This window comes from Diadema setosum, chromosome 17 (assembly GCF_964275005.1).
Source record: "Diadema setosum chromosome 17, eeDiaSeto1, whole genome shotgun sequence".
Classification (NCBI taxonomy): domain Eukaryota; kingdom Metazoa; phylum Echinodermata; class Echinoidea; order Diadematoida; family Diadematidae; genus Diadema; species Diadema setosum.
The window spans coordinates 11,172,960-11,186,919 of NC_092701.1; the positions used below are offsets into that span (position 1 = coordinate 11,172,960).

The 13,960-nt window shown below is 38.8% G+C and overlaps 1 protein-coding gene across 1 annotated transcript in view; it reads left to right on the plus strand.

Moving 5' to 3' along the window:
- The window catches only part of LOC140240851 (heparan sulfate 2-O-sulfotransferase 1-like), a 108,755-nt gene extending 97,979 nt beyond the window's left edge, over positions 1-10,776 (plus strand). Inside the window, exons 6-7 of the mRNA XM_072320626.1 lie at positions 4,907-5,064; positions 10,465-10,776. Of these exons, the coding sequence (XP_072176727.1) occupies positions 4,907-5,064; positions 10,465-10,700 (394 nt within the window). The 3' untranslated portion in view covers positions 10,701-10,776. The remainder of the gene's footprint in view (positions 1-4,906; positions 5,065-10,464) is intronic.
- Positions 10,777-13,960: the final 3,184 nt, after the last annotated feature.

Below are 13,960 nucleotides of genomic sequence, written 5' to 3' on the forward strand. Positions count from 1 at the left end.
TACATCAGCTCTTATACTTTTAGATTTGTGTTTATAGATAAAAAATACAGAAGACTGCAACAAAAAGGCTTAAGTTTGGCTGACACACAGAACTACTGAGTAATTGAGTTTTGTGCATTATTCAAATTGTAGATAACTGTTGACTTCCAAATTTCTAAGCAGTGGCCTAAACAAGTCCACTGAGGTTCATATTTAATGTTTTGCTGCATTTTAGGAGTTCTGTAAAAGGTATCCCCTACCTTCAACACAATTACAACCCAGTTTCAAATTCTGAACTGATCATTATTGTGAAGCTATTCAATCAGGAGTAACATCATATTCTAAATTTTAATAACAGAAACATTGAATTTTTGTTTTCATTTCATTTTTCTGTACACAATCAATAAAAAACTTGTGAAGTGATGACATCATCAGCTCATTCATTTGCATATTCATATCAACTGTACAAGAACTGTACTGCACAAAGTAGCAAAATTTCATAATTTCATAACTTCCCTATAGTATTTTCACTGATATACTTGTAAGATTCTGCTCTTTGTTATCAGACTAACTTATAACTGGACTGGAATTCCTCTTTAAATATCTTTGAATTGAACCCAGTTGAAAGGAATAATCATGTGATTATGTGCCCTATGATAGGAAAAATCTGAACATTAGAATGCTCCAATTTAGACACAGAAAAAAACACAAATGGTTGAAATGAACACAAATGGTTGAAATGTCATTAATTTCACAGTATTATACCAATTCAGGGTATGAGAATGTTGTGAGAATGCAAAGAGTGTGTGGAGCCAAGACTAGATTGGCTGGTAAAGTGGGTCACCTTTTGTTAGATCTGCTGGCTCTGAACTTTGAAATTATAAAAAACAAGGTATTCCCTTTTTATGGCTCTCTTGGGGTATTATTCATGGAGGGAAGTGATAATATATCTCATGTTTCAACACATGGAGAATAATAAAGGCAATATGTGTGATATTTCCACAAGAGGCTTGGGATAAAGCATATAAGATCTGCCTTATATTGGATCAGACATATGGTGATATATTTATATATTCTCACAAAGGGAACAGTATATGGCACAATATACCATATTTCTTTAGGACAGAGAGAGAGAGAGAAAGAGTAAAGCTTGTTGTGGAAGTCAGTAGTGCTATCATAGCAACTGGTTATGCTGATTACAGGTGATATCACTGTGCCCCTGAACCCATTTGTGCTCTTATCTTTTCTGTCCCTTTGTGATAACTTTCATCTTCTTAAGCCGTTCTTAAGAGATGTTGGTAGATTAAATAAGCTGGTTAAACCAATATATATAGATAGATATTTCTCATATCATATTCAAGATGCGCTTTGTAGGCCTATATTCATCTGCCAGGTTTAACATCGTGTAAAAAACAAATTTTGGTGTCAGATATGAAATCCTATATAGCTATATGTGACCCGCCATAACAAAAAGGAACCTCAAGTGACAGCCGAGCCGCGAATCGAGTTTGAAGTCAGAGCATCAAATTTGGTCAATATGATCGGATTTCTGTTTTTGGCATGATTTTGTAGTCTAATGTATTGTCTATCATCAGCCGAAATTTTAAAGCTAAATGATCAAAGGAAAGGCAAGAAATCAGCGTTTTTCTTGGCCATGATTTTTCAACTTATCAGTGGAACAGAAAAGTGTCTGAAGATTTGGATTTAGTGCCACAGATAGACTCCGCCCCTAGCAACGACGGAGTGATCTCATTTGTCAGCGTGTGGCATCCTGGTTACTGATTGGTTGTGCGTAGACCGCTGGCGCTAAGCATGAATGAACATCGTGGAGGTTGCTAGGAGCATACCTTCTATTGTCAAGAGGTGAAAACTGTCTTGCCTCCCCTTGATCATGATAGCGTCGGAAGGAAAACTTTGAACCGGGTTTTCTCGAAACACTGATTTCCTAAACCACTAAACATGTGCTAAGAAAATTGATCATGTTTCCGCAACTGAGTGCTTTTATGAGTCGGGTTAAGTATGAAAATAAAGAAGAAGAGTAAGGAAATAATGTCATGTCATTTTCAGAAAATCATCCTCCCTCGACTTTTGGATCCTTTTGTTGTAGTGGGTCACATATTCACATCCAGACTTTGTCATTAGCTTGTAACATAAATTCAATTTTCTCGAAACACTGATTTTCTAAACCACTAAACCTGTGCTAATAAAATCAATCAGAAGGAAAACTTTGAAGGCAGTTTTCTCGAAACACTGATTTCCTAAACCATAAATTCAATGGTGTGGCAGTGCTCACCCTCAACAGGGTTAAATCATATTCTTGGCCCATCATACAGCTACTGCAATTTCTTTGCATGTAAACATGTTCATTGCTAGGTTATATCAAGACCGTAGCAATTTGATCTGAAGGGCGCATCGTATTCTTACTGATGTTGTGCAAGAAAAAAAAAAAAAAAGAAATTTAACCTATTGAGGGCAGACTGATTTTTCCTACAACATGCATTTTCATAGACACTTGTCCAGGTAAAATACTCGGGACTCGTCCTCAACAGGTTAATGAAGACTTGTGCACAGTTCACTGGTAGACTTTTGAGATGATGGCATCACCGGCTGTACCATATGAAATGTGTGTGTGAAACCTGATATCACTGATTCATGAAAATGCAGGAACTTATGAAATTCCAGAACTCTCTTATACCATATTTACCCTGAGATTTTGATGAAACATCTCGGATCCTGTTTATTTGCAATGTAATACATTTCAGCCAACTGTAATATGCAAGAGGAGACTGGGGGTTAAAGGGATTTTATAGATTTGGTTGAGACCTAATTTCAAGTTTCTAACATTCTTTGGTGAGATAATGAGTAACCTCTTATGAAATATGAAAGAGCATGTAATTCCATGAGGAATTCAACGTTTATTTGATGAAAGTTGGTTTTGAAATGGCTGAGATATCCAAAACAGAGCGATTCTAATAAAGTGTGTGACCCACACTTTATTACAATCGCTTTGTTTTACTTTGTTTTTGGATGTTTCAGTCATTCCAAACCTGATTTTCATCAAATAAACTTTGAATTTCTCTTAAAATGGTATGCTCTGTACTATTTCATAAGTGTTGTCTTGGTATCTCGCAAAAACTTAAAAGCCCAATTCTGATCTCCACCAATCGTTACTGTACCATGCCTTTAAAACCACAGTGATACATGCTTCAACACTGGAGAGTTACACACCCACTGATATTGAGGTTGCAAGATATATATTGTATGTTCCATTGTGTATTAACTGTTTTTTTACTAATGGCATTTGCATCTAATAGGCACTGTAAAACACCATATTTTCGCGGCATGAATTTTCGCAAATTGGAGCCAACAGCCTTGAAATTTTCACGACTTGCCTTTAACATTCAATGTGTATAGTGTAGACAAGAACTTTCGTATTTTGGGAATCTTAGCTCGCGCAAAATTTGTGAAGTTAAAATTCACGCAAACATTCGTTGTTTCACAGTATAGTATCTAACATTATCATTTGCAGTGTCATCTATTCTAGTAGGACTACTATCCTACTTGGCAGCATATAACTAAATGTTCATGCTTGTCCCAAAGACTTCGTAAACCTGCCTCAGTGGTCTGGTAAGTTTGCATAGAGTTTTAATGGAAAGGAGGTGAGTTTATGCTGAGAAGCCAACGGAAATGCGTTTTCTTGACATGCAGTGCAGCATTCAAAGGAAGGTCATTTTGATTTCATCAGGCAATGCATGCTATGCTGCATCAGATCACGTGATCAGCAATGATTTGCAAATAACGGCTCCACATGAGCAACACGTCAGATCAGAGCGAAACTCGTGCTCGTGAGGAGATGACATCTTGTCAGTTTGGATTTGAGAAGACAAATCACGCGCAGAGAGCCTTCATTGAGATGAAAGTGATACTTGCTGAATATAACTGATTGAATCCCGACATTCCTCATCGACATTCCAGAGCCACGGATTCAGTTTTCTCTCATTTGAATACGAGCAAATATAAAGTCAGCATGGAATCGCCCATGAATATGAATGGCTTTAATAGCGTAAGTGCTCTCAATGACACTGTGTGCAGTTACGTATAGAAAATTCTCAACACAGAGTATCAAGAACAAATGCAAGCAAAGCAGCATCTATTGGAAGAGCCAGTGAGGTTGTAGGACTTCCATTCATTACAATTGTAGTGTCATAACGATTCATTGTCTATGCCACAGTGATAGCCCTGTGGTATAGTGGATGAGAATCTTGACTTGTGATCAGTGGATGGACCGGAGTTCGAATCCTGTCCATTGCTTTACGTCCCTGGACAGATGTTTTTACTCACCACATCCCTCTCAACTCGGGTGTATAAATGGGTGCCTGGCAATGCTAGGGTAATGATAATGGTAGGACCCTCTGGTAGAGTAGTGGCAACACTAAAGAGGTGGAGTTCAAATCCCGTCCACTGCTCATGTACTTGGACGAGATGTTTTTATCCACCATGTCACTCTCGACCCAGGTGTATAAATGGCAACCTGGCAACATGATTAGAGGGCCCTCAGGTAAAGCAGTAGCAACACTGAAAGGCTACCCTGGAAGAAGAAGACAATGATATGATCAGCATTTCCTAGAAACCAGAAACCATTTGATTGATATGAAGCTTTTAATAGGAATACAGATAGATTGCTCTCACTGAAAATCATTTCCCTGTGTGACTGAGCCGGTTTCTCCCTGGTTGCAAAATGTGATTGCCCTAGTGAATTACAGTTATGATTACAATTAGAATTAGAAATATTATCTATACACACGATCATGAAAAGCTTTGTGGATTCTATAGTTTGAGAGCAAGGAAAAGGAGTACATGTACGTGTGGAAACAGCCTTATTCACCTTCTTCAATTTTATTGTTTTTGTTTTGTCTTTTGGCTGCAGGAAACCGGGAAGTAAGTGGGCACTGGAGCAAGCCAAGTTCAACCTGGTCAACCACTACTTCTTAGTCGGAGTGACAGAACATATGGAGGAGTTTGTTGCAATAGTTGAGGCAGCCTTGCCAAACATGTTTAAAGGGGCACTCGAGCTTTTTCAATCGGGTAAGTTTTGCCAGTTGTGTCCATCAGGGGGCATTTTATCAAGCATTTTTGTCCGTATTTTTTTCCTGACAAATTGTTTTAAACTACAGAAATCCTTGCATCTGATTGGCTAAGAGCAAATTTGTCAGAAAAAGAATATTTATAAGACAAAATGCTTGGTGAATGCCCCCCTCATGTTTAACATGTTGACAACCTGTTTTTCATTCTGGCCTTCGAGTGTGGCCAGTGTGGAGAAATTTTTACTAAAATAGCACCATCAGTATCACACTCTGAATAGCAAGAAATCTTTTTATAAGATTATGTTGGAATATTCTTTTTTGCTTTCCGTGCTATCTCATTACTCTTTTAATTCTTCACATTATTCGTCTCCTAACTTTAGTCCCATAAACCCATTTTCATGTCGTTATAATCTGTACATTCTTTCACCATGTCTTAGTTGCTGATCACATTATTTCTTCATAGCTTCTTAAGCTCTTTACTTAGTAAAGTCTTCCCGTGTACCAGTACCCAAATCTTACCTTCTCATTCCTTTTACGTTCTCTTTCTCTTCTCCCCCTCTCTTTCAGTCTGTTTGTCTGTCGCTCTGTTTGTTTGTCTGTCTGTCTTTCTCTCTCTAAATTTTTATCATTCACTTACTCTATCTCATTATATTCCTCTCTCCCTCCCCCTCTTCTTTCTCCATATCTCACTCATGCTGTCCATATCTCTCTCCTCCTGTCTTTCTAGCATCCTCTTCCCTCCCACACTTACTTTCAATCTCACATGATATATTTCTCTCTCTCTCTCTCTCTATGTATCTACCTATCTACCTCTTCATATCTTCTCACATGGCTGCGACCAGTGTCTCCTTTCTCTTCTCCGTAATGGAGCCCCCCTCTCACCGCCTCTAAGTGCGTTAAGCCCTGCGGGACGTGGCCTAATGTCTCCTCTGCTTGTTTGGATGTGGCGACAACTTGGGGTGCATGTTGTCCACTTTTCCTCTCTCTGGAGACGGTTGGCGGAAAGTTCATCATCTCCTACTCCAGGATGTACCGTAATCCTTGTATCTTTCTCTCCCTGGTTGGATTAACCCGCTGTATCTCTTCTCCCTCATCTCCACATACACCTGCCTGAGAGTGCATATGTATGATATTCATTTGTGCACATCTGAGTGTGAGTGTGAGTGGGTGTGTGTGTGTACAAGTTCTTTCCGCTTCATTAGCCAGGGGCGTAATTTCAGCGCCACAACGCAAACAAATTTTCTTCGCCACAGTCACCAGTGCTGAACTGGTTCACTGTCACGCTATACGCCTCTTTGCATTACTTGTCACCCTCAATTGCTAGGCATCTTTTTATCTCCTGTACACCAATCAATTTTTTCCCCCCAATCTCTTCTGTCATGCTATGACAAGTCCTTTTCCCATCCTCCTCCCCTCACCCCTCCCCCAACCCCCCCCCCCCTTCAATAATATGGATCTAGCTGGCCTAAAGATGTCAATCATAAACTCTAATCAATGCACCCTCTTATTGACTGTCTCTTGACTCCTCTTCTTCATCAATCATCCCTTCAAGATGTCACCGAAATATTAGTTAGTTTTGTTCCACTCTCATTGGTTCCCAGATATTGACTTTACCCTCCCAAATTTTCACACCCCCCCCCCCCCACACACACACACACACATGGGCCCTCACTTAAACCATTTTTAAAGAATTTTCATTAGAGAATTAACAGGGTCCAAAGTAGAATTTGTGTGACCAGAACAAGTGACACACTCTAACATTTAGTACCCACAGTAATAATCTTTATGTTGGTGGGATATGAAAAATACATTCTATGAATAGAAATTAGTACAAAATGTTTCTGGGTTCTTGGCACTTAAAAAGTACTGCTACACCATGATAGTTCATAGTAAAGGAGTACCCCCCCCCCCCCCCAAAAAAAAAAAAAAAAAAAATGATTACGATAGATATAGGGCTGATGTACATTGTTGGCATATCAAATTTGAGTAAAGAAAACAAAATGCAATGAATGAATTTTAGCAGATTTTTGTAAGCCCACAGTGTGGCATTGTTGCTTGCTTTTGATAACTTGGTAACTTTTTTTCACCCAAACCATCCTCCCAAAATCCATGCTGGCCTGGTTTGGACCAAAAAGTTCTTGATGATCCCACAAATACTGTGCCACAGCAGAGCACATATCATATCCTGCCCATTCGGAGTCAATTTAGCCAGTGCTGATGTAAAATCCCTGCTCCCAGTCGCAAAGGGACATATGTATCACTGATACATATGTCCCTTTGTTACTGATAGAGTTACTGATACTATCAGTAACTCTCCCTCTCTCTCTTCTTTGGAGCATGGGAGTCTGGAATTCACCTTTCTGATACCCCTTTCATACTGGCAAAAAAAAAACATGGCACGTCCTCCAGAGGCACTCCGTGTTCATCCCAGACCACTGTCAATATGAAAGCTCGCAGGGTGAAGAAGAATTCGGTGTGAACACAGCATGAAATTTTTGCTAGACTGTCTAGCACAAACACAGCACGTCCTCTGGAGGACGTGCTGTGTTCATCCCAGACCACTGCCGATATGAACGGACACGGAATACAACCGGAACCAGAAATCTCGGATAAAAGCAACCGTGCGAGCGCACGCTAGTATGTATACAAACGTGTGTGCTTTGTCAACGTACAATGATCGTTTATTTAAAATCGCATGCCGTGGCCTCGTCGGCGAAAATTGTTTGCCGAATTGAGGAGATATCAAATTTGTAGAACATTGCCGCAAAATTAAGAACAATAACAAATGATTATAAGGGTTTTTTTAATGAAATGTATATTTACTACAAAATAAAGATAGTTTATGTTTCATTTATGTTTTAAAACAATTCCTACACTCACTTCACATGTAAAATTGCAAGGCAAGGTACCCTGTCCTTCTGCTTGGAATTGGATCGGTCTGCGCTAATAATTAATACTACATGTACACTTCCAGTGGCCACATTCATTTATACTGTACTGATTGCTGTATATGTATGTATTGTTGCTATGGAAACATGTGCCAAGTTCATGCTGTGTTCGAGAACAGTATGAAAGGGTACCATGGGTTGTACCTCGTGTTTACGTCAGGATTTGGGAGCACAGTCATTTCATGTTCATCCAAGAATCGAGTCTGGTATGACCTCCGAGGATGCGAGTATGAAAGGGGTATGAGATACAAGCCATCCCAGGCTGTCCTCAAGGATCTGCCTACCCTCTTTTTCCCCCTCCATCTCCAAACCCCAAGGTATCAATAAGTTGTCTTTGACCCCCAACTTCACCCCCCTTGCCCCAACCCCACCCTCACCCTCTTCTAGATATTGACAGGTTCCGTTCAGCCTTGGAGGACTAAAACCTCGTCTGAGGGAGATTGGATGGTGCTTTGCCAAGCATCAGATGACCCCACCCCGAGGGCGTGGGAGTATGTTTGCAGAGACATGTGATTAGCTAGATGAGAACGGACCGTTAATCTCACCGATGAGAGATGAAGAAAGAGAGGGAGAGAGAGAGAGCAAGGGGGAGAGACAAGACTTTAACACTACGATCAGTAGCCTGCATTGACTATCAAGGCATTACAACAAACAAAATTATGCTTACCAATGCTGTAAAGCAAGATATTTGAATTTTTTTACGAATTGGAGCTGACGGCCATTTTACAGCATGAAATTTTCATGAGTTTCCACTGGCATTTAATGCATATAATGTAGACAAGAACTTTCGCATGCATTTTTATTTCATCAATCTTGGGATCTCGCAGAATTTGCAAAATCAAAATGCAAATTTCTTGTTTTGCAGTACATGTGCATATTGTATAGAAGATAGCAATTTGTTCCTGTATAGTGTGTATTACATCAGTCTCTTCTTTAGAATTAATATTCCACCCCTTTCAAGTTGAATGTCAGTCCCTTGATATTTCATTTATCAATTTTATGTCATTTTCCCCAACTTTTACAATTTCTTATAAGATTCCAACCTTTGTGCCTTTATCTTTCTCTGTGAGACAAATGCAGAGCTGTCGATCATTATGAAAAAAAAAAACAAAAAAACAAACAAACAATTGTAACAAAAGTAGGACAGGAGTACAAAAATACAAAATTGTATCTTAAATGTACAAAGTCAAAGATGAAAAAGAGATTGATAGATAAATTGATGAAAGATTGATGCATGATGTCGTAAAGTTACTCATCATACCTGGAGTGACAAGAAATTGGATCTAAAAAATTATGAATTTTCAGGAGAGGTAAAAAACTTTTTTTTTTTTAATCGGATTATTACAACATCTATGTTAATGTCAAATCATGTAGAAACTTTTTTTTAAATTACATTCATATTTGAAATGTTTCAAAACTCAAATCAGTATTTTTACAATTCAATATTGAGTTCACTTAAAGAAGGCTTTTTGAATATAATAATATATGCCAGTTGAGATACACTGTATGAGGCTTTGTCACCCCAGGGATGATAAAAACCCTGTGGATCCACACCTGTACTTCCCCAATGTACACTCTAGCACTGAATTAAAAAGTGTGTGCATACATGAGCTACCGCATGCAAAGAGTAACTCCCAACAGAACAGAAAATTGTCCCGAGGGTGTCGGCAGTTGGCTGAGGAAGAAACCATTTAAGCCAGCTCCCCTCCACACTGGTTCAGCTCGTGTAGAAATGTGCATGAATATGATTGTTGGAAGAGATGCTATGAGATGAAATTTGTTTTTGTTTTTTTTTTAAGTTTAGACAAGAGCACTGCTTGAAAAAAAAAATACAAAGTTTGAAGGTGAAATGAAGATTTTTCAGGTGCCAAGTACTAATTTGTGCTTCCAAAGCTTAGCAGCTCAGAGTATATTTTTTTCTCTATGGTATTCTTTATTCAATTTTCTTTTTATTCAATATCAGCATCGTTTTCACAACAAAATGAGTATAAACAAAAATAAGCAGCTGTATTCTCATTTGTGCCACTGAATCACATTGTTTTCTAACAAACATGTGCAATAAAATATTTTTATGCGCATCATACACGTACCTTGTACACTGTATACAGAAGTGATATAAAATTCTGCATAAATCTCATAATACAAAAAAAAAGTTCTCGATCAGGTTAATCAGACTGATTAATATCTGCTTCATTAGACAAAATGCACACTTTAAAATACAGCATTTCATTAAAACCTGCAGTAAGCTAAAATTTCGTAATTTGATTAACTCGAAAGGACGGGCTGATTTTGCTACAACACACATTTCCCATTGACAATTGCTAGAATATACTCGGGACTCGTCCTCAACGGTTTAAGTAAACAAACTTCATTAATTTTTTCAAACTTATGCCTGTCTGTTTCAGACCCTGAGCTCTCATTCTTCCCTTTCTCCTCTCGTCTCTCTCTCGCAGGGGAAAAATCCCACCTACGTCGCACTCTCCAGAAGATGGAGCCTTCACCCTACACGCTGGACACTCTGAGGAACAGCGAGGTGTGGCGAATCGAGGACAAGTTTTACCGCTTTGCGCTAGAGACCTTCAGGACTTCGGCCACTCGCTCGCTGAGTCGGCTAAGCAACAACAAAATTGAATTTGTTGGGACGCAGTTCTCCTACCACAAAGTGCACCCTCGGCCGAAGCACTCGTGAGGGTTGCTGCTCTCTCGACGTGTCTGGGATAAGGATTGTTCCATTTTCAGATGCGGAAAGAGGGAAAGTCATCGAGCGGCCGGGTGTAGAGTTTTGGAATTTTGTGAATAGATATCAGCGCATTAGCGTGACAATTTTGTTTTTGTTTTTGTTTTGTTTTTTTTTGGACTGAAGTACTTGGAGATGAACTCCACGGAGAAAGGCCATCTTCTCACAGGAGAGACGTTATCCTGTGTACATAATAATGGTCGGAGGCACGAATGTGGGCATTCATTGGAGAATGTGCTTGGATGGTAACCCCTCTCGTTACCATGACTGTAAAATGTCTGTGATGTCCGTGTGCAGTGTACTGTATGAGCTGAAATTTCCACGTTGGTTTATATTTTTGCAAATTTGGCGAATTGCCTTTGAACCGCAAAAATAGCAATGGCAGATACACAGTCACTCAAAAAGCAACAGTGTACAAAAGTACATGTATCATTCCTTTATTAAGCCATGCTAGCGTCGGATCGCATGCATATAGTAACTACTGTTGTAAGTCTCTAGCATGCTACATGGCCATGATATACACTTGTAGCAACATCTTGGGCATAACAACACACAAGTATCGTAAATCAAATGCAGAACACACTACTTGTTTATGTGCAGGGAAATACCAAGTAAAACATTCAGTGGTAATACTGTTTGCTTGTTGCTCATTCTGAATATTTTGTGAAAAGTGAAACTACAATTACTAGACCCTTGCAACAATGAAATTGACAACACACAAAAATGTCCAACAAGTAGCAATTCGCGAAAATACCTGTACTTGGAAATTTCAGCTCATACAGTACCGTAGTCGCTGAAGGCAGTTACAGAGTTGGTTCCATGACATTTGCTCCTGCAACAATTGCTCCCATGAAATATCTGTATGCTAGGCCAAACATAAATCCTACCCACAAACATAAACCCTAATCCTAATCCTCACATCAAACTAAACCTAAAACCCTATCACAACCCTAACCCTAGCCCTAAGTACTTGAAGAAAAAAAAAAAAAAAAGGCTGGAGCAATTGTCACAGGAGCAAATGTCGTGTCACCTATATTGTTATGGTGGAGATGGTATCCAGCAGTCATCGCAGGCTGTGGGGTCTTGGTGTGCTGACACAAAGGATGCGTGACGGGATCGCCCCATGCAGTGGGGTCGACATGCTTTGCAATAATGTACCATAAGTATTACAAAATGACTCTGAAGAAAAAGAACCGCTTTTGAAATAAGTTCCATCGAAGTGTTTCTTCGCAACTAGTGTAAAAGTAGTGGTCCTCCTAATTCTGTGACTAATATAGGCCATTTAAATCATACTGCTTGATTATTACCTTATTCCTTGGCACAAAAATGCTACTTTATGACCAGAAATTTTTGCATGCGTGAAACTTTTGTGAATTTCGCAAGGAGCCAAGGTTTTCGAAAGTAAAATGCACATGAAAGGTTTTGTTAACAAAATGCACTGAATGCCAGTGATAATTTGCAAAACCGTTGTCTCGCAACAAAGGCTGGATTGGCTCCAGTCCGTGTAAGTTCCATGCCCCAAATGTTTTTGGTTTTACAGTATGCAATGTCGCATCATCCCATAACTCCTTTTTCCTCGCAGCTTGTTTAACCCTAATCAGGCTGGGCTTTTTTGGCTATGCTATATCTGGGGGGGGCGGATTCCGCCCCCCCTTCAGATCTCGCCTATGGAACGCGCGATTGCGCCGAAAATCGGCACAGGCGACGCCCGCGACGTATTCTATCAAAATGTATGGTTGCTTTCTCCGAAAAATTTTGCTTATATTTTATATTAATTAATTATTGTAATTTATGCATAAAATCAGTTTTGGGCTCTAAATCACTTATTAATGCTCCAATTAAGCTAATTTCTTTTTTAAAATGTTTCTTGTATCATTCTTCTGAGACATAGGATAAAAAAAAATCTGTATCGAAATTAATTTCTTATGTATTTTATTGTTTTTTGAATTTCTTATGTATTTCATTGTTTTTTGACCTTTTGTTTTTGTTTGTTTTTTGGCCAAAATTTGTCACAGACATTTTGCGAAGCATTATTATGCTAAAATAAATTAATTTCGGCCATTCTAAGTGAAGATATGAATTTTTATGTGAATTAATTGAAAAAACACAATTTGCATTGGATTTGTACACAAAATCACGTTTTGGAGCAATTTTGGGGTTGACAAATTTTTTTCGAACGGGCGTCACGTCAAAACGGTACGCGCGGGCGCAACAATTTGGGTCTCAAAAGTTGCGCGATACTTGAAAGAAAAAAGTCATGAAACATCGCGGCGGGAGCTTATCGCGTTGCGAAGATATTGTGCGAAACGTAGAGGGGGGGGCGGATTCCGCCCCCCCCAGCCTGATTAGGGTTAATGAATGCAACTTTGTATTCACATCTCGACTATAACATTGTTTCATTCTGCCAACTCACAAATTATATAGGATGATGTATGTATAGGGGCACTCTTTTAGATTCCGTGATCTTTAAACTTTTAAAGATCAAAGATTTGAAGAAATTGAAGAGATTTCAAAGATCTTGAGCTGAAATATGCAAGACTCTTCTTTTCAAGCAAATTAATATGATAAAAGAATGTCTGCAGATTATAAAATTTCAAAATATTCCTTTTCATTATTGTACAAGAGAGTGAAAGAGAGAGAAGACACAAAAGTGACTGATAGCGAGAGAAACCTTTGATCATGTAAAATCATGTGCAATTCATTTTTAATAGTGGTAGCATATAAGCCATCAGAAATTCATAAGTACAAAGGCGCCCTCAGTGATGGATGGAGGCCAATTCATAAAACATTCAAACCAGCATAGTTTGTCGCATCTGTTCAATTCTTAGATATTTGTTTAGTGGTCAGTGTTACTTATGCCAATCAACAGAGGATCCAAAGAATTAACTTTTTTGTTTTTTAATGCGGACTTTGAGCTTAGCTGAGCGCAAGAAGGTATTATGTTGAGGTCAGGGAAGATGAGAAATTATGCCAAAAAAAGGGAAAATGTATTTTGCAATATTTGTCACTTTCATCAATGTGGTGTATAATCTGGGATCATTTGTTTGAACTCACGATTTTGATGGAGAATCGAGTGTTGAAAATGCTACATGAAAGTTCTCAAAGTAGCCAAAAGTTAAATGACTCAGTCCACTATCATGGACTTTGTCTGATGGTTGTGACACAAGTGTATTTGCAGAAACGTTTTGTACAGGCAAATCTACCATCATTAA